Source organism: Sorex araneus, chromosome 1 (assembly GCF_027595985.1).
Source record: "Sorex araneus isolate mSorAra2 chromosome 1, mSorAra2.pri, whole genome shotgun sequence".
Lineage (NCBI taxonomy): Eukaryota > Metazoa > Chordata > Mammalia > Eulipotyphla > Soricidae > Sorex > Sorex araneus.
This window is the reverse complement of record NC_073302.1, coordinates 28,943,524-28,967,262: the sequence shown is the minus strand read 5'-3', so window position 1 is coordinate 28,967,262 and position 23,739 is coordinate 28,943,524. Positions and strand designations below refer to the sequence as shown.

Sequence of the window (23,739 nt, the reverse complement as noted above, 5' to 3'; positions counted from 1 at the left end):
TTCAAACCATTATGTCTTGATATTACTTCACTTGGTAGACAGGATGTCTCCATCATAGTAAATTCACATCTATCAACACTTGTTCATTCCTGGGCACTTTTTGTAGTGTGGAATGGTGGGTTACTATTCAAGTTTTGATCCCCTTCTTTTCTTGACCATATATATTAAAATGAATTTTTACATTAGTACAGATATACTGATGTTTCTCAATTGAACTCACACTTGAATTGTATCTTAGTTTTGTTTTGCACACATGGGCCTCGTCCTCTGAGGTGACAACAGTTTACAGTTTGGTTTTGTATTCTGTGGCCAACTTCTTGGAGAGTTTTGCTGATGTTTTTTCTCCAATTTATTTTATGGATTCTGGTCCAACTTCAAGGTCTTTAACCTATTCTGAGTTTACTTACCTAAACAAAATCCTAGCGAACTGAATCTGCTAATATACCTAGAAGATTATACATCAAGATAAAATGGGGTTCATCCCAGGGATGCAGGAATTGTTCCATACATGCAAATCAATTAATATACACAGTAGCAATGGAAAGATAAAAATTGTATAGTCATATCAATTGATGCAAGAATGGAAGAAACATACCTCAAGATAGTAATGACCATCTACAGCAAACCTAGAGCCCATATCATATTCGATGGTGAAAAACTAAAACTCTTTGCCCTGAGATCAGGCACAAGGCCAAGGTGTCAATTGTCAGCCCCTGTTATTCAACAGTTTTGGAAGTTCTCATCACAGCAGTCAGATAAGACAAATATATCAAAGGGATCTAGATTGGAAATGAAGGAGTCAAACTATCATTTTCTGCAGATAGTGTGCTACTATAAATTGAAAAACCTAAAGATTACACCAAAAGGCCTATTAGAAATAACTGAACAGTAATATATCAGGTTATAAAATACACAAAAATCTATGCCATTCCTGTACACAAATAATGAAGTAGAAAAAAAAAATACTATCCTCTTCAAAATAGCGTCCCCAAATATCAAATAGCTAGGAATCAGCAAGAGAAGTGGGAGTCATATACAATTAAAGCTATAAATCACTATAAGAGGAATTAGAAGAAGACACCAGGAAATTGAAAGACAGTTCCTGTTCATGGATTGGAAGAATTAACACTGACAGAAAGACTATCCTACCCAAAGTTACCAGATTGCAATACCCATCAAAACACTAAGAATGTTTCCAAGGTTGTGGGACAGTTAAAAATTTATTAACCATAACCCCCCCTGAATAGCCAGAGTAATCCTAAGGGGGAAGAAAAAATATTTCCCAACTTTGAACTATACTATAAAGCTATAATAATTAAATATACATGGTACTGGAATAAAGAGACCTACAGACCAAAGAAACAATACAGAGTGTCCTAAGTTAAACCCCTACTTTTCATGTAGTTAATTTATGATAAAGAAGTGAATCAAAGGAAGTGGATCAAAGGCAAATGTCAACAAATGGTGCTGGGAAAACTGCATTGCCATATGTTAGGGAAAAAGAAAAAAGAAAGAACCATACTTTATACCATGAAACTAGAATAAAAAAAGAAAATTCAAATCTCATTAAAAAAATATTTCACACCAGAAGCAAAATTAGGATATTCTGTGGTGATTCAATAGCATTATATATAAGCCATAGTTCACATTTAGATTTCATTAGTTGTTAAAAAAAAAGTTCATTATTGGGGCTGGAGCGATAGCACAGTGGGTAGGGCGTTTGCCTTACATGCAGCTAACCCGGGTTTGATCTCCAGCTTCTATATGGTCCCCCGAGCACCTCCAGGAGTAATTCCTGAGTGTATGAGCCATGAGTAACCCCTGAGCATCGCCGGGTGTGATCCAAAAAAGAAAAAAAGTTCATTATATAAATAATTCTTTCTCGGGGGCTGGAGTGATAGCACAGCGGGTAGGGCGTTTGCCTTGCACGCGGCCGACCCGGGTTCAAATCCCAGCATCCCATATGGTCCCCTGAGCACCGCCAGGAGTGATTCCTGAGTGCAGAGCCAGGAGTGGCCCCTGTGCATCGCTGGGTGTGACCCAAAAAGCAAAAAAAAAAAAAAAAAAAAATAGTAATAATAATAATTCTTTCTCAGTTTCAAGATAATTTAGGGTATGCATTGATTTAAGTTTTTCTTTTTTATGTCATTTAATATGAAACTTTACATCAATCTTTGTGTGTGTTCTAATTTAGATATTATTAAGGTACAGGCTAGATTTAAAACTTTTTTTTACAATCCATTTGGATTAGTCAATGTAGATGAGGTTAATCTAATTTCAAGGAAATTCGTTCAAGTGATATATTTTTGATAGAGAAACCATTGAAGAGATGTATTCCTCATGCTTACAGCAAGCCACCCAATGCTTGTTTATAGTGACATCTGCAAGGCTTATGAACGCTGAAGTTATGTCCTTCTGTAATAAGTAACTTGGTAGGGAACATTTTGAAATGATGTAAATACATGTTTCTCATCAACCTTTTATCTCTAGGTTTATTGTGCTGTTCCAACCTGTCTTGAAAGCTTAGCTCATTTCTTTTTCTTTTTTCTTTTTGTGTTTGGGTCACACTCAGCGCTGTTTAGGGTTTATTCCTGGCTCTGCCCTCAGGGATTACTCCTGGCAGAGCTCAGGGGGCCATTATGGCGTGACTGGGATGAACCTAGGGCTGGCCAAGGCCAAGGCAAATACTCTACACGTTGTACTGTCACTCCTGCCCCTGAAAGCTTAGTTCATTTATGTTGACATTCATTTGCTAATATAAGGTATTTGATATTATAAATTTCTCTTAACATATAACTTTTACATATTGACTGGGAGTACTTAGGTAAAGTTGGAAATGAAAGGAGACAGTAGATAGGGAGATTGTATATAATTATCAGTGAAACTGGCAAAGAGAGCTTGAACATAGTCTTTATGTTGTTTATCCTTTAATTATGAGGTAACGTTGGTTTACAACACAGTGTTCTACAGGGTCACACTTTCTTAAGAAAAACATCATAAACACCAATGTACTAGTAAACCCTTCACCAGTCATCTGCTTAACCTGTTTACCCTTTGGCTTTTACAAAACCTTTTTCTCCCTCTGATTGCCTCAGCTCTGCTGTCAGAATTCAAGGATTTGTTTTGATTTTGTTAGTTGATTTGTGTTATGTTCCACAAGTAATATCATCTATTACTTTGTCTTTTTCTTTCTGAGTAATTTCATTTAATATAATCCCTAGAATTCCCATCTTTGTCCAAAAAATATGGCACGGTTTTTATCTTTTTAAAAATCTGTTTAAATTTTATTCCATTATTAATACATACCAGATTGTGTTTATCCAATCATCTTTCTTGGGTATTCAGGTTGTTTTCATATTTTGGCTGTGAACGGAGAGAATTTTAGTTGCTTAACAATGTTTGCAGTCTTGCTTTGCATTTTTAATTTATTAAAAATTTTTCTTTTGTTTGATTTTGGGCCATCCTTGGTGGTGCTCAGGGGTTATTCCTGGCTCTGTACTCAGGAATTACTTCTGGCAGTGCTTGGGAGACCATATGGGATGCAGGGGATTGAACCTGGGTAAACTACATGCAAGACAAGTGCCCTACTTGCTGTACTATTGCTTCAGCTCCAATTAAAAACTTTACTTTTATTGTGGTCAGTTCTGATGGTTGTGACCCAGTGTTCCTGGGGAGCTACCAGGACCACAACTGATCGTGGGCTGGGAAGAAGGGCAGTGCGTTGTTTTGTTGTTGTTTTACTTATTTTTTGTTTGTTTTTGGCTGATGCCCTGCAATGCTTGAGGTTACTCCTGGTCAGAACTTTTGGCCTAAATTTGGGTCATGTGGGATGCTGGGGAATCTAACCTAACTCATGCTAGGCAAGTGCCCTACCCTCTGTAGTATCTCTCCCGCCCCAGAGGGGCATTGCATTCATTGTTGAGGATCAGGTCCAAGGCCTTGCATGTGCAAAACATGTGCTGTATCACTTGAACCATATCCCCAGCCCTTCAGGGTACCCTCATCCCCCATGGCAAGTTCAGCTCTGTCTCTGGTCTTGTTTTAGAAAACAAAAGATATGGTTAATGATGATTATGATCGCCATACTTAGGAGTAATAGTACGCTCTTGAAAATGATATAATTAAAATATATTTATTTAGTGTCATTAGTACCTTGGTGTTTTTTTTTTTTTTAATATTCAACTATCTTAGAACACATTTTTACTTTACTATTCTAGGAGCAGAGACAGAGGCAGTGAAGAATCCTTTGGCAAGCTGGTTTGCTGCTATGCTCCACTGCTTTGGTGGAGGAATTTTGTCCTGTATGCTACTTGCTGAACCTCCAGTGAGGTTTCTTGCTAACAACACTAATATATTATTGGCATCTTCGATCTGGTAAGCTGCCACTGTGGTGAAATATGAGACATTAAAAATTATATAAGTAGTAAGTAAAATGTTTTCTTTAAAAAATACTTATGTTTATGATGTGGAAGGAACCCAGATTATGCTGTAAGTTGTAAATACAAATAAGTCTCTTTTTTACCCATTTCCCTAATTTTTCAGATATAATTAAATCTATTATCTTATACATTTTAGGAAAGCATTTTGTATAGAAAGAGTATTAGATATTTGGGGCTGGAACAATAGCACAGCGGGTAGGGCATTTGCCTTGTATGCAGCCGACCTGGGTTCAATTCCCAGCATCCCATATGGTCCCCTGAGCACTGCCAGGAGTAATTCCTAAGTGCAAAGCCAGAAATAACCCCTATGCATCACCGGGTGTGACCCAAAGAGCAAAATAAAATCAATTAAAAAAAGAGAATATTAGATATTTGCCTAAAAAAGAGTTTGTCTTGTGAACCTATACAGAGTAAATGATAGGATTATCAAGAATATGCCCAACTACACAGAAAAACCAAAGCAGCTATATATATATATATATATATATTTTTTTTTTTTTGCTTTTTGGGTCACACCTGGCAATGCACAGGGGTTACTCCTGGCTCTGCACTCAGGAATCACCCCTGGCGGTGCTTAGAGGACCATATAGGATGCTGGGAATCGAACCCACGGTGGGAATCGAACCCAGGTCGGCCGCGTGCAAGGCAAATGCCTTACCCGCTGTGCTATCGCTCCAGCCCCAAAGCAGCTATAATTTGTATATAATTGTTCTGAATGTCATACTAGTTGGATTTTTCTGAGTCTGCTGAGATGCAGATTTTTAAAAATTAGATTTTAAAAAATGTAGTTTTTAAGTGAAAAAGTGTTAAGAATTATGTCATATTTAAAATCAATATTTTTATGATTTTATGGTTTTGATTTTTCTGTATTTTTGAAAAATTTTTATTTTATCACCATGTGGAAAGTTACAAAGTTCTCAGGTTTATGTCTCAGTTATACAATATTCAAACACCATCCCTTCACCAGTGCCCATATTCCACCACCAAAATCCCCAGTATACCCCCCGCCCCCGCCCCCCACCCCCAACTGTATAACTGATGAATTTCATTTCATTTTCTCTTTACCTTGATTATGTTCCATATTTCAACACAAAACTCACTATTGTTGTGGGAGTTTTACCCCCAAACAAGACAGCCCTACTAAGGAAGCATTTGATAATTAGTTTTCCATTAAAAAATTGTATGTTTTCAGTTTTTAGAAACGGTCGCATGGCCGTGTTAGTGGCCACGCGGCTTGGATGTGTCCCAGTCCCACATCCTGGAGCCGTGTTAGTTGCTGCTCAGTGTCGCCAGGGCTCCATCTGGAGAAGGTGTGCTGGCTGTACCTCCTCCGTCCGGATCCCCGGTGTTGCTGGCCCGGTTTTGGGTCCGGAGCATTTCTCCGGCTGAGTTGCTCACCAGAATGCCTGGCCTCTTCTCTGTTGAATGTAGCAAGATGGCACCGAGTGTGGGTCGAGGGCGTGACTTCCGGCAGCCAGGACCACTTGGAGGTTGGGCTGGCGCTGCCCCACTCCAGTGCCCCCCCGAGGCTCGGATGTGTCCCAGTCCCGCAAGCCGGAGCCGTGTTAGTTGCTGCTCAGTGTTGCCAGGGCTCCATCTGGAGAAGGTGTGGTTTTGATTTTTAAGTGTTGGGGATTGAACCCAGGGCTTACCCATAAAAGGCAAGTATTCTAACCTTTATCCATATATAACCATATGCATAAGAGTGGGGACTTAAGCTCCTGCTCTGGATTCTTACAAAACATTGTTTTCGTTTGCTTTTGGGACACAGCCAAATGGAGGACTGAGCAGTGCTAGATAGAGATTGAACCCCAGCCTCCCTCCTGCTAGGCATGTGCCCCTAGCCCTCTGAGTTACGCTTGTGATAAAAATACCATCATCGATGAAGTATTTTGCATATTGAGAAAAAACTTTAAGTTAATTTTTGTTTTAATTGAAAACATATGACATAATAGTAATAACTGTAAAAGTACTGGTGAGAATCTGTGGCATTGGGAACTAGTAAAATAATAATTTGATAGCTAGTATTATTAACATATGTTGCCTAAATTATATTTATTTTTTATATTTAATCATAAATCCTATGATGTAGCTATGAAAAAAAGTCACCGATTTAGAATCAAAGCCAGAAATTTTAAGTTTGAATTTTGGCACTTAACAGTTAGTGTCTCTCATAGATTTACTTAAACTTTTTTGGGGGGAGGGTTTGCCACACCTGGCGGTGCTTAGGTCTTGCTCCTGACTGCTCAGGAATTATTCTTGGGGAGGCTTCGGGGGACCACATGTGCTGCCAGTAAAGGAGTCCTGGTCAGCCGCATGCAAGTCAGAGTGCCTCACTGCACTCCTTAGCCTTGTACAAGCGTTTCTTAAAATATAGTCATCCCATTGCAATTTTTTTTTTCTTTTTGGGTCACACCTAGCGATGCACAGGGGTCACTCTTGGCTCATGCACTCAGGAATTACGCCTGGCGATGCTTGGGGGACCATATGGGATGCTGGGAATTGAACCTGGGTTGGCCGTGTGCAAGCTCTAGCTTTATCCTGCGTTATTCTTAAGACTAATTTTTTTTTAATTATAGGTAAACATTCTGAATATGTATAATGCCAAATCCTTCCCCTAATTGACTATACTAATTTCTATTTCTACTACATTGTTCCCAGCTCTCTAACTTGACTTTGCTCACTGAACATTGTCAACTAATACTTCCCCTACCCTATCTCTGTCTTTTTCCTGTAGATAGCTTTTGTCTTTCTTGCTCAATTTTATTGGTTTGTTTTGGGGGAAACATATTCGTTGGTGCTCAGAGTCTACTTTGAGTGTGGAGCTTGGGGTCCCTCCAGGTGATATTCAGGGCATTCAGTGGTGCCGAGAATTAACCCTGGGAATCCTGCACAGAGCACGTGCTCCAGCCCTTTGGGCTGTCTCCCAGCCCATGTGTTTCTCTTACCTTTTAAAAGAAGTTTTATGTAGAAAGGGTGAGGGAGGACAGGACACTTAAGACACCAGTGGAGGGAAACAGCCATTGTGGTGGAGGGTGTGGGGCAAAAACGAAAGTTCTACGTACAAGTATGTAAACAATGGACTTTCATTTTTATTTGGTATTTGTTCTGTTTTAAAATGGAATCTCATAACTCCTAAATCTTCTATTGTCAACAAAAAGGGAGCTGATGAGACATTTGAAGTCTCTGTCTTGCTGTAGACAGAGATAATATCAGAATGATTTCTTGATAATTTTCTGGGAACTTGTTTTGTTGTATTATGTTACAGTGATTCCTTTGTGTCTTTGCATGTAGCACATGCCTTCTCACTGGTTATATAATTCATTATATTAATATCTATATTTTGATTTCCTGCTGATGCATTACAAAGCCACAATAGTAATAGCAATGACTGATAACGTATCTACGTGTGCAAAACACTTTTCTAGTTACTTCACATGTATCTCACTTAAGCCTCATCAGATCAGAATTCTGTGAAGGGTGTACTATATTATTTGATGTTCCTGAGACTTATATGTCAAATACCTGAGGTATGACTCACCCAGGTGTCACAGACAGCAGGTGGTTGGAGCCAGGATTCCAACCTAGGCTTACCTCTGCCTTTTGTGTATATTTACAAGTATGTTGTAGTCTTTGTCCTCACAGAACCTTAAATACACAAAAATGATAGTTTTTATTAAAATATAAATTAGATTTAATTTTTTTTTTTTAGTTTATGTCTTTGGGTTTCGAGGCCCAGGGGGGCTTGTGGGGCTGCTCGTGACCCCGTGACCTGGGGGCCAGGCATTGCCAAGGGCTGAACACCGGCCTGCACAGCGTGTGCTCTCACCCTTTAGGCCGTTCCCCCAACCCACACTTGAAGTTCTTAATGTTGAGAACAAGTTCGTAATCTTTATTTCATTTTAGTTTAAGATATTTCTTAAAGATATTTAAGATATTTCTTAAATATTATATTTGAAATGTAAATGTACATTTAAAGTTTAAATGTACTTTAAACTCTAGTAAAGTTAAAATAAGTGATTTTGTGAATATACTTATTAGAAAGGTCATGCTATTTATTATAACTTGGTGTCCACATCTGGAGATTAGCACCATCTGTTGGCAAAGGGAGATAGTAGCATGGTATTCTTTTTGAAGACTGGGGAAAGCATTAAAAAATTTTTCTATGTATTTTTTTTTTGTGCATCAGTTTGTTTTCTTCTTTAAACTTCTGACATTTGATACTGCATGAAAATTTTATTTAAAAAATTTTTGGATTTGGGGCGATACTTGGCAGTGAGTGTTTGGGGTTTGCTCCTAGAATTGGTGAAGTGAACTTGGGTTCCAGATCAGGAATGGTTATTTGAGTGCCATTGGTCTGATATGTTTACTAATAAATCTGTGGAGCAGAGTAAACAAGTGTCCAGTGACTAACAAAAAACATTTTCGGTTTTCAGTGTTAGCTTGCAGTAGGTATACAGTTTAGAGATATTTGATTTATTCAAAGTAGCAATAAATGTGTGGCAGATAGCTTAGATGTCAAGGTCTCCTCTCTGTCTTCAGGCCACCAGTGGGGATAGCCTGGAAGCCTTTGCCCCACACTGCTGGGCCTGGGCAATACTGCTTTGCTTTGAACCATTGGGCATTTGGCACTGCTGGCCACGTATCACTGGGAAGGGACCTTACGCTCCCTGCACCCTGCTTGATACCATCACAACCTCAGATTTCAGACAGTAGCAAATTTTAGGTCATATTCCAGAATGTCATCAATGAATGTTAACATTCTAAGATCATGCTTATAATAGTATGGTTTTTATGTTAAATACAGTCTTTATGTAGAGAATGGAAGTGGTGTCATTGTTTACACTTTTGTTTTATGAGTATTTTGAGCATTTATTAGTAATCAGATGCTCCTTTCTCAACGTAATTAATATATAGTGGATGTCAAAAGACTTTAATTTTACTTTAAAGTAGATTCTGGGCCGGGTGGGTGGGGGTGAAGATAGTATAGTGGATAGGCCATTTGCCTTGCATGTGGCTGACCCTGCACCCCAATTGGTCCCCTGGGCACTGCTAGGACTGGTTTCTGAGCACAGAGCCAGGAGTAAGTCCTGAGCACTGCCAGGTATGCCCCCCAAACCAAAAATAAATAAAAGTAGATGAAAAATTGCTTATTTAAGTATAACTCTTGACACATAGCACTCCAACGTCAATTTCCTGGATTTTGTTATGCTTTTGGACCATACCTGTAATGGTCAGGGCTCGCTTCTGTCTCTGTAATAGGGGTCACTCCTGGCAGTGCTTGGAGCACCACTTGAGGTACCCAGATTGAATCGGGTTTGGTCACATACAAGGTAAACTTTCTCTTAGCCCTGTTATATCTCTCCAGCCATGGAAATTTGTTCTGTATTTAAAGAGAGAGGAGTATAGTGACTTTCAAAATATTATATGGACCTGTAAAAATATTAAAGCATGCCTCATTTTCAAAAGCTTTTTACTATCATAATTTATTCCTTTTTTTTTTTTTTTGTCAAAACCCGTTAACTCAGTCGTCTGTTCTCAGGCAGCTGGTTCTTTGAATTGTTTATTTTGTATTTGGCCTCCAAAAATAAGGGATTTAGTTTAGGACTGCATTTCACTTCATTTGTCACTTGTCATCCCGTTGATCTTCGATTTGCTCGAGTGGATGCCAGTAACATCTCCATTCATCCCTGTCGCATGCTACTGTGGTCCAATGGTATCTGCTCGCTCCAGGAACACGAAGAGCCTCAAACTGTTCATTCAGGGTTTTGACGAAGAAGTCTGACCACCTCGTAGGTGGCGGCCACTTGGTCTTTTGACATCCCGTGGAATCCAGTCGGTAACAGTTCTAGACCAGCGGTCGTCTCTGAATCGAATTACATGTCTGGCCCATCTGATTTTCAATGCCTTGGCAAACGACACAGCCTCCCTGATTCTTGACCATTGACAGAGGTCAGAACTCCAGATTCCTTCTCTCACTTGAGTGAAACATGATACTCAATGTAGGGCCCAGGTCTCTGAGGCATATGTTAGTGCAGGAAGAATGGTGGAATCGAAAAGATGTGCCTGGAGCCAGAGGTTCTTTGTCCTCTTAACCACTTCTTCAATACTCTTGAAGGCATTCCACACTGCTCTCTTCCTCCTGTGCAGTTCTGGCACCAAGTCGTTCCTCATGTTGAGTTCTCGACCCAGGTACATATAGCTGCTGCACGAGCAAATGGAATGTCAGGGACTAGTTCTTTTTTCATGAACATTGTCTTGGTGGGATTCAGCTGCAGTCCGACCTTTCCACACTTGCCGTCAAACAGAGTCAGCCAGCATTTGTGCCGCTTGGCTGATGTTTGGTGTTATTAGAGCTATGTCATCAGCCAAGCGGAGATTGGTGTAGTTGCTGACCATCTTATCTTCATTCCCATTCCTTCCCATTCCAGTCATCGCATGATGTTCTTGAGGGTGGCACTGAAGAGTTTCAGTGAAATGGTATCGCCCTGCCGAACCCCTCTCTTATGTCAGTGATCACTTCCTTGTAGAATGGTGAGATCCTGGTGGCGAATCCGTACTACAGCTCACAGAGGATCTTGATGTACTGAGTTTGATCGCAAAGGTCTTTTTTAAATCGATGCACGTTAGACAGAGCGGCATCTTGAACTCTCGTGCAACCTCAATGAGCTTGGTCACTGTGTGGATATGGTTGATTGTGCTGAATCCTTTTCGGAACCTGGCTTGCTCATGTGTTTGTCCTTCATCTAGTGTTCTGCCTATTCTATTCAGGATGACTCGAGTGAACAACTTGTAGACGACGGACAACAGGGAGATTGGGCAATAGTTGCCAATGTCGTGGATGTCTCCCTTCTTGTACAACAGATCAGTCCTACTGGTTTTCCACTGAGACAGAACCTGCATACAGACAGGTAGCGTGTGAAGAGCCGAGCCAATGTATTGACAAGTACTGGCGGCAGATTCTTCAGGTGTTCGGGTCTGACCTTCTCTGACTGGGTGCTGTACGCATCTTTACCTACGAAATGGCATGTCAGATTTCAGAAGGGAGGACGTTGAAAACAATGTATCCATCCTTCGGAATTTGGTATGTGGGTAGGTGGACATGGCTATCAAAGAGATCCAACTAGAAGTCGTGAATAATCCTTTCCATTGCCCTTCTAGAAGATGTGATAGATCCATCAGGACATCGGAGGGCAGTCATCTTGGTCTTGTAGTTAGCGAAGGACAGGAGAGTGTTGCGAATACTTTTCCTGGCTTCTGCCACATCGGCCAACACTGCAGCTCTTCTCTCTTTGAGGTCTTCCTTTATCGCTTCTCTGCACAGCTTTGCGAGCTTGGATGTTAGCTTGTGGTTGCCCGAGGCTCGTGCCAAAACATGTTGGCAAATGAGCTCGAGACTTTTCGAAGACAGACGTCAGTTTGTGGCTTTCCCACTCTTGGCATTCTTTGCACAGTCATGGAGGTGCTGAATCAGTGGATCGTATTCCTCATCGATATTGTCAATGATGGCATCTTCCCACGTTGCCGCAATAGTGCCAAAGAGCTCCCAGTTGGTGGTCATTCTGGGAGTTCTCTTCTTAAACTTTGCAGACCTTTCTCCCCACTCTCTGAAGTAGAATTTTGCACAAAGGAGACAGTGGTCTGATCCCGTTTGGAATTTTGGGACAACAGCAACATTGGCCAGGCAGAACCTTCAATTGAATATGATGTGGTCAGTTTTGTTGTGGAACTGTCCACTTGGGAGACTCCCATGTCTCTGCATTTCATCATCTTAAATTTTAGGTGATGGGGTAAAAGATGAATTTATCCCATCCTGGCATCTTAAGTAAGATACTATAATTAATTATATGTGTTATAGCCTTAATACAGTAAACTATATACAAGCTATGTTGATGTTCTTTTTTTTTTTATTTGGCAAAGGAGGTGGGGGGGGGGGGGGTCGGGCACACTCATCAGTACTCTGGACTTACTCCTGACTCTGAACTCAGGGATTACTCCTGGTTTGGCTCGAGGGACCTTATTGGGTGCCAGGAATCGAACCCTGGTTGCTTGTGTGCAAGGCAAACTCCCTACCCACTGTACTATTTCTCCAGTGCATTAAAGCTATATTGAAACATATGATATTATAACTGTACAGAGCCATCAAGATTTGGTTCAAAATGTATATTAAATAAAGACCCAATCTCACAGTGTGAGTGACCTTAAAGTATATGGTATCAATATTGCAAACCACTATGCCCAAGGGTGGGTGGGTGGGTAGGATCAGAGAGAGGAAGGGAGGGAGGGAAGGAGGAAGGGAGGTAGAGAGAGAGAAGGAAGCATTGCCATAAGAGGCAGGCAGGGGGTGGGGTGGTGGTGGGAGGGAACCCGGGGACACTGGTGCTGGGAAATGTACACTGGCAGAGGGATGGGTATTGGAATACTATCTGACTGAATCCTAGTCATGAACAGCTTTGTAAGGGTCTAGCATAGTGATTCAGTTAAAAAAAATAAAAAAAATAGGAAATAGTTAATAGGTAGAGGTGAAGAGTTAAAGAGGCTTCTGGCTGAACAAACTTTTGACATCTTGTCTCTGAAACAAAATTTTGACAAATTTATATGCCATAAACAGTTTATGAATAGTGAGTTTCATTTAACAACTTTTTGAAGAGGTTTAACACTTTTTTTTGGTACTGTATATTGTATTTTACTCCATTAGAAAGAATATACATCTGCTTTAATCACAAATGTGGCTGCCAAGGGTGTATGTTAGGAATGGGGAGGGAAAAAAAGCAGTGTGTTTCACAGTTAGCATTACTACTAAACTGTTTAAAAAGATGCTCAGAACAAATGGTAATGTACTTCAAAAACTAATTTACCTCAGGAAGAGTGAATTATTCTTAAACGAATATAGTTTAGTTGAATCAGCCAAATTGAAGAAGCAGCTTCATATTCTTTCAGCCATGTGAGAATGCTTTTCCCATGCAGCCTGTCCTGGATAAGTATGACCTTTCTTCAGATGGGGTGTAGTTTGAAGATTGCTCTAGGGGCACCTGTAAAGATGTTTATGTGGTGGAAATGCAGACCCTGCTTAGCTTCCAAGGGCTCTTTTAAAATTCATTTCTGAGAGAATAAAGACACTCTGTCTTACCAGAGAAGTCCCTGCCCCAGAAGTGATTGTTCATTTACTTAATTTTATTGTTGTATAAGAAAACTCGGTAAATACTTTTTGCATATGTAGCATATTTAAAAGTCCCAAGCTAGGTGAAAATCCTCTGGTAATTGTTTTCTGGAAGATTATTTTGTACCTCACATAATTAAAAAAAATCAACTTTACTTAATTTGTGTTCTTGAAGTCAGCTTCCTTACTTATATGGTTAATTCCTTTTGTTGTTGCTTTGCCTAATTGTTATTGCTGATATGCTGAATTTTAATTTTGGTTTTTATAACTTATTTCTATATTAAAATGCTTAATTTTTAAATTTCAGGTATATTGCATTTTTTTGCCCATGTGACCTAGTTTCCCATGGCTATTCTTTCCTACCTGTTCAACTCTTGGCTGCAGGAATGAAGGAAGTGACCAGAACTTGGAAAATAGTAGCTGGAGTCACACATGCTAATAGCTATTACAAAAATGGCTGGATAGTCATGATAGCTATTGGATGGGCTCGAGGTAATGTTAATATATATGTTTATAAATATCGTAGTAGTTTAGCTACTAGTAGTAGCACTGTAGCACTGTCCTCCCCTTGTTCATCTATTTGCTTGAGTGGGCACCAGTAACGTCTCCATTGTGAGACTTGTTGTTACTGTTTTTGGCTTATCGAATATGCCTTGAGGAGCTTTCCAGGCTCTACTGTGCGGGAGAGATACTCTCAGTAGCTTGCTGGGCTCTCCGAGAGGGATGAAGGAATCGAACCTGGGTAGGCTGTGTGCAAGGCAAACGCCCTATCCATTTTGTTATTGCTCCAGTCCAGCTACTAGTAGTACAACTGCTAAATAATTACATTAATGGGGAAAACATACTTTAATTAGAGAGTCTTTTTGGAAGAATCCTTGTTAGTGTTGGTTAATCAAGCTAATTTAAAACTAATTCATAATTACTACCACTAAGTATTCATTTTGGGTCGGACTCTAATAAAAGTTTTGTGATTAGTTTGATTAGTAGTCCCAGAGCCCAGGATAAAACAAGTCAACAAAAGAAATTATATAGTGCATGCACTTGAAAAAGCGTAGCTCATTTGTGTGCATGTGTGGGTATGTTTTTATTGAATAGCTGAAAATAGTAAATATGATTGATGTGGATTTATATTCAATCTATGTTACTTCATGGTTGAGCTCCTCTGTATGTAGGAATTGAAAAAGTTTCTCTAATCTCTTGCTCTAGTATACTGTATCTAAAGCTTGGATCAGTAAAGAGCATAACAAAGCCAAGAATTTTAGTTTTTTGGGTCTGAAACAAACCTTGAGGCACAATTCTGTGCTTGAGGCCTTAACTTATAGTACAGTAGATGTTTTCCATACTGGCCCGAAGGGAAGAGTTGCAGTTGTCTTCGTATTTTAATTACACAGGCAGCTTTTTATTTCTTCTAAGAAATATATTTTGGGTTTTCTCTTAAAATTTTAAGACAGGGGATAGAACTATGACTTCATTTCAAATGTCTTCTCTAGAAAATTTGACTGTTATTCTATTTTTTATTTTTAGGTGCAGGTGGTAGTCTTATCACAAGCTTTGAATTGTTAATAAGAGGAGTTTGGAAACCAGAAATTGATGAATGGCTGAAGATGTCCTAGTGAGTTGTATAAATCAATTGAGATCCCATATTTATCCTTTAGAACTTGTTGACAAAATTTTTAAAAAATACTGGGGAAACTAAATGTAAATGAAATATAACCAAAAATGAACTAATAGTGATAATGAGAAAAGAACCCAGGGAAGTGATCCTAAATGTGTTCTTTGGAAAGTAGTTTTAAAATACTGATCACTTTTCTACGAATGCTTACCTTCAGCAGATAAAACCAAACACAAACTCTGGATGCTGGAGGTTTGTGGGAATCGTGTACTTACAGATGAAGGGAACTATATGGGAACAGACTTCTGGATAAAAAGGAGTTTGCTGCAGGCTCTTTACATTTTCATAATACCTGGCGTATCATTCAGAACTCAGATTTCAAATTATACTTAGTTTTAGTAGTATGTCAAGCTTATGGTAATATGTAAGTAAAAGCAATAAATTAGTTGTTTTTAAAATACAATTGAGCTTGATAGAACACGAAGTAAGAAAAATGTTAGAGGAAATAATCCATTCTGTCCTTGTTCCATGCTGAACCAGGCAACAATCCCACTAGCAGTGAATATGAGAATCCCTTTGTTTTTTTTTTTTCCACAACCCCACCAACACTGGTTGCTTCCGTGTGGGATATTTTCAATTCAGTATTCTCAGTGTGTGCTTTTCTTACTGGTGTGAGATGATACTGCATTGTTGGTTTGTTTTGCATTTTTCTGACAACCTCTGATGATGATGTTTTCATATACTTACTGGCCATCCACACTGTCTTCTTCATGGAAGTGTCTGTTTATCATCTCTCACCATTTTTTGATGAGGTTAATTGGTTTCTTTGTTGGTGAGCTTTGTGAGTACATATATATATATATACATATATATATGTATATATATGTACATATATATATGGCATTACTTCTGTATCTGATACATTGTGTGCAAGTATCTTTTTTCACATTTATTTATTTATTTTTGTTACCTTTGCCAGGGAATTAATCATTGAAGATGCCATTGAGATTCAAATCATAGAGTTCTGTCTGTAATTTCCTCAATATAGTTTTGGATTCTGGTCTAATCTTGAGATCTTTGATCCCTTTTGAATTGACTTTTGTATATGGTGTGAAGTAGGGATTCACTTAGTATGTGGTTATTTAATTTTCCCAGCACCATTTGTTGAAGAGGCTTTTCTTTCTTTCTTATTTATATATATATATTTTTTTTGGGGGGGGGGGCGGGGCACATACCTGGCAATGCTCAGGGATTATTCCTGACTCTGCACTCAGGAATTACTCCAGGTGGTGCTCAGGAACAATCAAACCCAGGTCTCTGGTCCCTGTTGAAGAGACTTTTCTTGTTGAACTTTGTGCCCCAACTCTTTCATTAACATTTAACTCTCCATAGATCTGAGGATTTAGTCTCTGGATCCTCAATTCTAAATCATTGTTCTGACAGTTATTCCTTATTTCAGTCCCACGCCTTTTTATTTGCTCTGGTTTTGTAGTATAATTTAAAGTCAGGAAATGCAATACCTCCAACTTCTTGTTTTTTTCAGAGTAACTGCAGTTCTTCCCCACCCCCCCCCCCATGGCTTTGAATATTCAGCCATACAAATTTTAGTAGTGCTGTTCTAAGTAGTTGGAAAATGTCATTGGAATTTTGATAGGAATTGCACCGAAACTATAGTATTCTAGGTAGGACAGTCATTTTGACAGTGTTGTCCTCTGTTTCTTTCATTAAAAACCTAGAGGGTTTTCACATTCTTTGTTGATTTCTGGGTATTCAGTGTTTTAAACACTTAAAAATTGGGTAGTCTTTTTAGTCTCTTTCTCTTGTACTTCATTATTTACATATAAAAAACAGGTTTTGAGTGTATTTTTGATTTTCTAGCCTGTTATTTTGCTGTTGTTGTGTGTAATCTTGAAGGTTGTTGATGTATATTATCACAGTTAAACTGTAGGCAGTTTAAGCCCAAATAGTGATAGGTTAACCTTTCTTATTCAATTTTGTTCTGATTTGCTTTTCTTGTCTAATTTCTGTGGTGAGGACTTTCAAGACTATGTTGATTAATAGCAGTGAAAATGGACATCCTTGGCTTATGCTCAGTTTCAGAGAGGAGACTTTCCATTTTTCTTTGTTAATATGATGTTGGTTTGTTGTAATGTCCATTATCTTGAGGAAAGTTCCTTCTAGCCCTATTTTGTTGATGATTTTTATCATCATTGAAAGTTGAATTTTGTCATAAGCATTCTTAGCATCTGTTGATATGATCAGGTGATTGTTATCTTTTGTTGAGATGATGTTGTAATGATTACATTAATTCAATTACATATGTTAAACCATTCTTGCATAACTGTAATGAGTCATACTTGATCATTGTGTGTAATCATTTGATATATTGTTGGATTCAGTTTGCTAAGATTTTGTTAACAGTTTTTATGTCCATGTTTATCAGGAATATCACTCTCTAAGTTTCTTTTTTTGGTATGGTCTCTAAGACTTTTGGCAGGTATTCTTAGGAAGGAGTCTTCTTCATTATTTGGAGTAGTTTGAATATGAGTAAGTCTTCTTTGTAGGTTTGGTAGAACTCTATAGTGAACCTACAGTTTGGACTTGGGCTTTTGTTCTTTTGGAGATATTTTTTTGTTTCTTTGCTTTTTTGTTTTTTGGGTTGAACCCAGTGATGCTCAGGAGTTACTCCCGGCTTTCAGTTACTCTAGTAATCCTCAGGAATTTCTGCTGGCGGTGCTCAGGGAACCATATGGGATGCTGGGGATCGAGTGCAAGGCAAATGTACTATTGCTCCAGCCCCTCTTTTGGAGATTTTTAATTATGGTTTCAGTTTCCTTTTGGTGATTGGAATGTTCAGGTTTTCTACTTCCTTCTTTTGGGAGGTTATATGACTCTAAGAATTCATCCATTTTTTCTAGATTTTTCAACTTAGAGGCATAGGATTGTTCATGCATAGTAACCTCTTCTGATACTTGTCTCTGGCTTCTATTGACCATTTGCATTATTTTACTGATTCCTATGTTATGATTTCTGCTCTAATTTATTATTTCCTATATTTCACTGACTTTAAAATTCATTTGTTGTTCCTTTTCTAGTATCTCAGGTTATGTAGTTAGGTCATAGATTTGAGCTTGTTTTGTGGTGTGGGAGAGATTGGGCCACACCCAGTAATGCTCAGAGATTACTCCTGGCTCTGAGGAATTACTGCACTGAGGAATTACTCCTAGCAGTGCTCAGGGGACCATGTGGTATCCAGGGATTGAACCCAGGTTGGCTGCATGCAAGGCAAGTGCCCTACTCACTATACTGTCTCTCCAGCCTGTGTTCTTTTTTTCTTTTTCCTCTCCTGATGTAAGCCTGTATAGATAGGAGTTTCTTTCTTAGTACTTCTTAGTTAGGTCCCCCAAAATCTAATAGTTTGTTCCTTCATTTTTGTTCATTTCCAGGAATATATTTATTTCTTCTTTAATTTTGTTTTTGACCCAGTAGTTATTTAGTAGTATGGTATTTAGTTTCCAAGTATTATATGTATTTCTTTACATTTTTTTTCACTTTTAAAAAAATTCTTACTTTCTGCATTCGTAGTATTGTAGCCTGAGAGGATACTTAGTATGATTTCCATTTTTTGTCACTTTATGGATATTTTTATTATTGCCATCTTGGCGAATGTTACACGTGTGATAGAGAAGACTGTGTATTTGTATTTAGCTTTTTGAGGGTAGAGAGTCTGTATTTGTCAGTTGCATTTCTTCTAATTTCTCATTTAGTACTCTTGCTTTCTTCCTGATTGTCTGATCTCTCTCTAATAAAAATTGTGTGTTGAAGTCTCCCACTGCTAGTGTGTTATCATCAATTTATCTTTTTATGCCTTTGAACAATTACCTTTACTTTTACAGACTTTACTGTCTCTTTATTTGGTGCATAAGTATTAACAAGAGTATACTAATGTCTGTCCTGGTCTCTCTCTTTCTCTCTTTCTTTCTCTCTCTCTCTCTCTCTCTCTCTCTCTCTCTCTCTCTAACTTTTAATGGCCAGGTTCGGCAGTGCTCAGTGCTGTCTCCTGTTTCTTTGCTCTGAAATCATTCCTGGTGGTGTTTGGGAGACCAATATGGTGCTGAGGATTGAACCCAGATCGGCCTCGTACAAGGCAAGCACCCTAGCCACTGTCCTATCTCATTGGCCCTTCATCTCTCAGTACTTTCTTAACTTAGCTTGAATGTTAGTTTGTCTGGTGTTAGTTGGTCTGACAAAAGTATAGTGTTTTTTAGTCTACTGTTCACAGCTTGTACAATTGTTTTATCTTTTCACTTTGAGCTTGTGATTTGTGTGAATTCAAGTTTGTTTCCTCTAAGAATCAGCATGTTAAATTTTGTCCCCTGATCTACCCAGCCGCTCTGAGTCTTTCAATAGGAAAGGTAAGTCCATTGACACTTAGAAATTATTATTTTTATAAAGTAGGTCACAATAAGTTGTTACATTCAATATTCCAACACCAGTCCCATTGCCATTACACTTTCCCACGACTATTAGTTTGAATTTTCTCAACTACCACCCAAGCCTGCCTCAAAAGCTGGCCCTAAATAATTTATTATTTTGTATTGCTTGTTTTGAATAATTCACTAAAAATGATCAAAAAAAGTTTCCTTAGAAGAAAGTTGTGAAGATTGCTCTATCTCACCGTGGAGCCATTAAACTCTTGTATAAGAGATTACTAGCATGTTGTTAGAGGTTGAACCTTGTGTGCTAATAAATACATGCATATTTTTGATTGAGATTAGTTGCCTTCATTTTTACACCCCATCCAATGTGGTGTGCTACTTCTCGTAGATCAGTGGTATGGAGTAGGAAATGTCGCTCCAAGAATTCTAAAATTTTAAATCGGGTGATATAGCTGGAGTTGAACTTTTAACTGGATGGTGACCTTGGGGTCCGAAGGCATCTCTGCAGCTGTTGATCTCTTCCGAGATTTATTTGTGAGTCTCTGGATCATGGCCATTAATGGGCTTACATGGTGCCATATAAGTTCATGGGCATGACTGCCAGGCTCCTGGAAAAACAGGAAAATGGGGGAAGGTCGCCCATTTCCAACTCTGTGAGAGCCTGGAGATTTCGGTCATAAAACCCACGTACCTAAGTTTTTCAACAGATTCACTCATGGATGAGGCTTGTTCCTAGCCTGTAGAGATCAGCCCAGCAGCACTTAGAAATTATTGATTTAGGGTATTGGTTGCTATTTTTCAATGAGGATTTTGGCTGTTTTACTTTTTTAAAAAAATTTTTAAGTAGAAGGCCATTCCTTGCAGCATTGGTTTAGATGCAACAAATGTTTACACCTGTGTTTGAAAATTTTTTTTTTTACTTTTTATTGAATCACTGTGAGATATACCCTTACAAAGCTGTTCATGATTGGGTTTCAATCATACATTCTAACACCTATCCCTCTACCATTGCACATTTCCCAGTACCATTGTCCCCAGGTTCCCTCCCATCACCTCCCCCTCTGTGGCAGGCGCTTTCTCTCTCTCTCTCTCTCTCTCTCTCTCTCTCTCTCTCTCTCTCTCTCTCTCTCTCTCTCTCTTTCTCTCTCTCTCAACTCCCCCATCCCCTTTTGGGTGTTGAGGTTTACAATACTGATACTGAAAGATTATCAAGAATATCCCTTATCTACTTTTAACCCTCAAATATTGTCCAGCGTGTTCATTTCCAGCTATTATTGTCACACTGGTCTCTTCTCTATCTTACCTACCTTTAGCCCCCCCCCCGCCACACACACACTTGTGGTTAGTTTCAACCATTGACCATGAAAATGTGTTTAATTCCTCTCTCAATTATGAATGACAGTCTTTAGGTTAGGTAGAGAATGCTTGATTAGACTTTCTTTTTAGGGTATGGAGCAATAGTACAATGGGTTGAATGATTGTACAGTGGGTCAGGGACTTGCCTTGCATGAGGCCAACCTGGGTTTGATCCTCAGCATCCCATAAGGTCTTCTGAACCCACCAGGAGTGATCCCTGAGTGTCGAGTTACTGCCAGGTATGGCCCAAATACCAAAAGAAAAAAAGAAAAAGAGAAAAATCAGATTCTGTTCATTTAGTAATTTAAATGTATTATTCTAGTTCCCCTCTTGCTGATAGAATTTGATATGAAAGATCTGATGTGAATTTTATTTCCCTTGTATTTGAGGTTTTGCTTCTCTCTTGCAGCTTTAGATAATTGGCCTCTCTTGCCATTTTGATTACATTGTGTCTTGGTATTGTTCTGTTTGAGTTTACTTATTTATTTCTGGCTCTCTGGGCATCCTGGATATGTGGTCAAGTCTCCCTCCTCAGACTGGGGAAGTTATTAATGGCTATATCTCCCACCAGTGAAGAGAGATAACATTATATAATAGCATTTCTGAAACTTTGTAAGTCTATTCACAGAACTCATTTGGTCTGTTAACTTATTTAGTTCACATTTTATAGAGTACTCTGCAATTATAGAGTATTAATTATCAATTTCAATTGTGTTTTATTTTCAGCCCTGCCAAGATAACCCTGGTGGGGTCAATTATCTTCACATTCCAGCACGCCAAATATCTGCCAATAGCAAAGCATAATCTTATGTTCCTGTATACCATTTTTATTGTGGCCACAAAGGTAAGAATTCACAGTATAAATCAGAATCATAAATCCTGCATAAGCGGAATTCTGCATGCTCGGCAAGTATCAGGAAAATTTATTTTTATTAGCATTATTTAAAATTAAAAATTTGGGGGAGTTTATTCATGATATCCATCACTCTGTGAAACATAGCTCTTCTATGTCTTATTTATGCTGAGGCCATGGGAAAGATTTGCAGATAACCTAATAATATATTGGAGGCCAGAGAGTGGTGGAAATAGCCAAGATTACTCAGAGACTCAAAGGTAGTGGTATTTTATTTGTTAAATGAACTGCATTTAAGAGATTCCCTAAGTCTTTAAAATTAAAAATGTTATTTTGGGATATATTTGTAGTCTCTTATTATTGCCTCGTTAGTAGCTTTGCTCTTTCATGATACAGGAGGTGGGTAAATCGTTTCATTTTCTGTTTTGCTTTGAATGTGGGATGGATTTGGTACCTCTCAGATGGTGCTCGGGGAACCTGGGGGACACTCAAAGCAATTCTTAGCCAATCGGACCAGACAGTTCTCTGCTGGTGCTTGATGATATGGTGCTGCTCAGTCCCAGTGGTGCCAGTGACTGCCAGTGCCACCCCACTGGTGCTCAGGGGCCTTCAGGGCTACATCTTGAGATGCTCAGGGCCCATGTTCTTCACTTTAGTGGGATTGCATTCAACTTTTTGCCATTGTGTATATGGTTATATGGGCATTTTATAGATACTTTTCATTAGGTTGAGAATTTTTTCTTATGTGTAGAATTTTGTTGAATGCCTATTTTTCATTTAGTTGAGATGGTCATGGGATTTTTTCCTATATTCTGATAATATAGTAGACATTGACTTACTTTTTAAATTTTGTATCTTTCATTTGTAATATGAACCCCATTTAGAAATAATGTATCTTTTTTGTATATTGCTGATTTTAAAAGATTTTCCCCCTACTATCTGTTCATGAAGGATTTTTTTAAAATAACATTGTAAGACAGCTTTCCATTAAATATTATTTGTTTTTAAAACTATTTGCTCTTCTCTCTTCTACTGCTGTCATTTTCAAGTCATTTGAATAATCAGAATCATTGTTTCTATTTGATTTTTTTTTTTTTTTTTTTGCTTTTTGGGTCACACCCAGCGATGCTCAGGGGTTACTCCTGGCTTTGCACTCAGGAATTACTCCTGGCGGTGCTTGGGGGACCATATGGGATGCCGGGGATCGAACCCGGGTTGGCCGCGTGCAAGGCAAACGCCCTACCCGCTGTGCTATCGCTCCGGCCCCCCTATTTGATTTTTTTAAACTGTAATTCCAATGACTTTTCTAGGGCTGGAGTGATAAGTGATAGCATAGCCAGTAAGGGTGATTGCCTTGCACGCAGCCGACCCAGGTTCACTTCCTCTGTCCCTGTGTCCCTCTCGGAGAGCCAGGCAAGCTACCAAGAGTATCCTGCCTGCACGGTAGAGCCTGGCAAGCTACCTGTGGCGTGTCCGATATGCCAAAAACAGTAACAACAAGTCTCACAATGGAGACGTTACTGGTGCCTGCTTGAGCAAATCGATGAACGACGAGATGACAGTAAGACAGTGCTAATAACATTGTAATTCTGGTCCAGTGTTGTTTTCTCTGCTCTCTAATATAGCTTATGTCCGTTTTATATTCTTTTGGGGAGGGGTGGTTGGATGCTCAGCACTGCTTTATTCGGGGGCTGCTTCCAGAATGCTCAGGGAAGCCTGCGATGCTGAGGATTGAACTGGGATTGATTACTTTTTAGTTAAATATTTGATAAGGACTATTTAAACTTTTCTTTTTATCTTTAAGTAATTTTTAATTTAAAGAAGTATGATTTACAAAGTTACTGGTGGTTGAGTTTTAGGCATATATTTCAATACCAATC

The 23,739-nt window shown here is 38.8% G+C and overlaps 1 protein-coding gene across 1 annotated transcript in view; it reads left to right on the top strand.

The window, feature by feature from the left end:
- Positions 1-23,739, top strand: part of TMEM38B (transmembrane protein 38B) — a 43,017-nt gene that overhangs the window by 6,171 nt on the left and 13,107 nt on the right. Inside the window, exons 2-5 of the mRNA XM_004600445.2 lie at positions 4,218-4,374; positions 13,907-14,091; positions 15,124-15,211; positions 21,733-21,850. Of these exons, the coding sequence (XP_004600502.2) occupies positions 4,218-4,374; positions 13,907-14,091; positions 15,124-15,211; positions 21,733-21,850 (548 nt within the window). The remainder of the gene's footprint in view (positions 1-4,217; positions 4,375-13,906; positions 14,092-15,123; positions 15,212-21,732; positions 21,851-23,739) is intronic.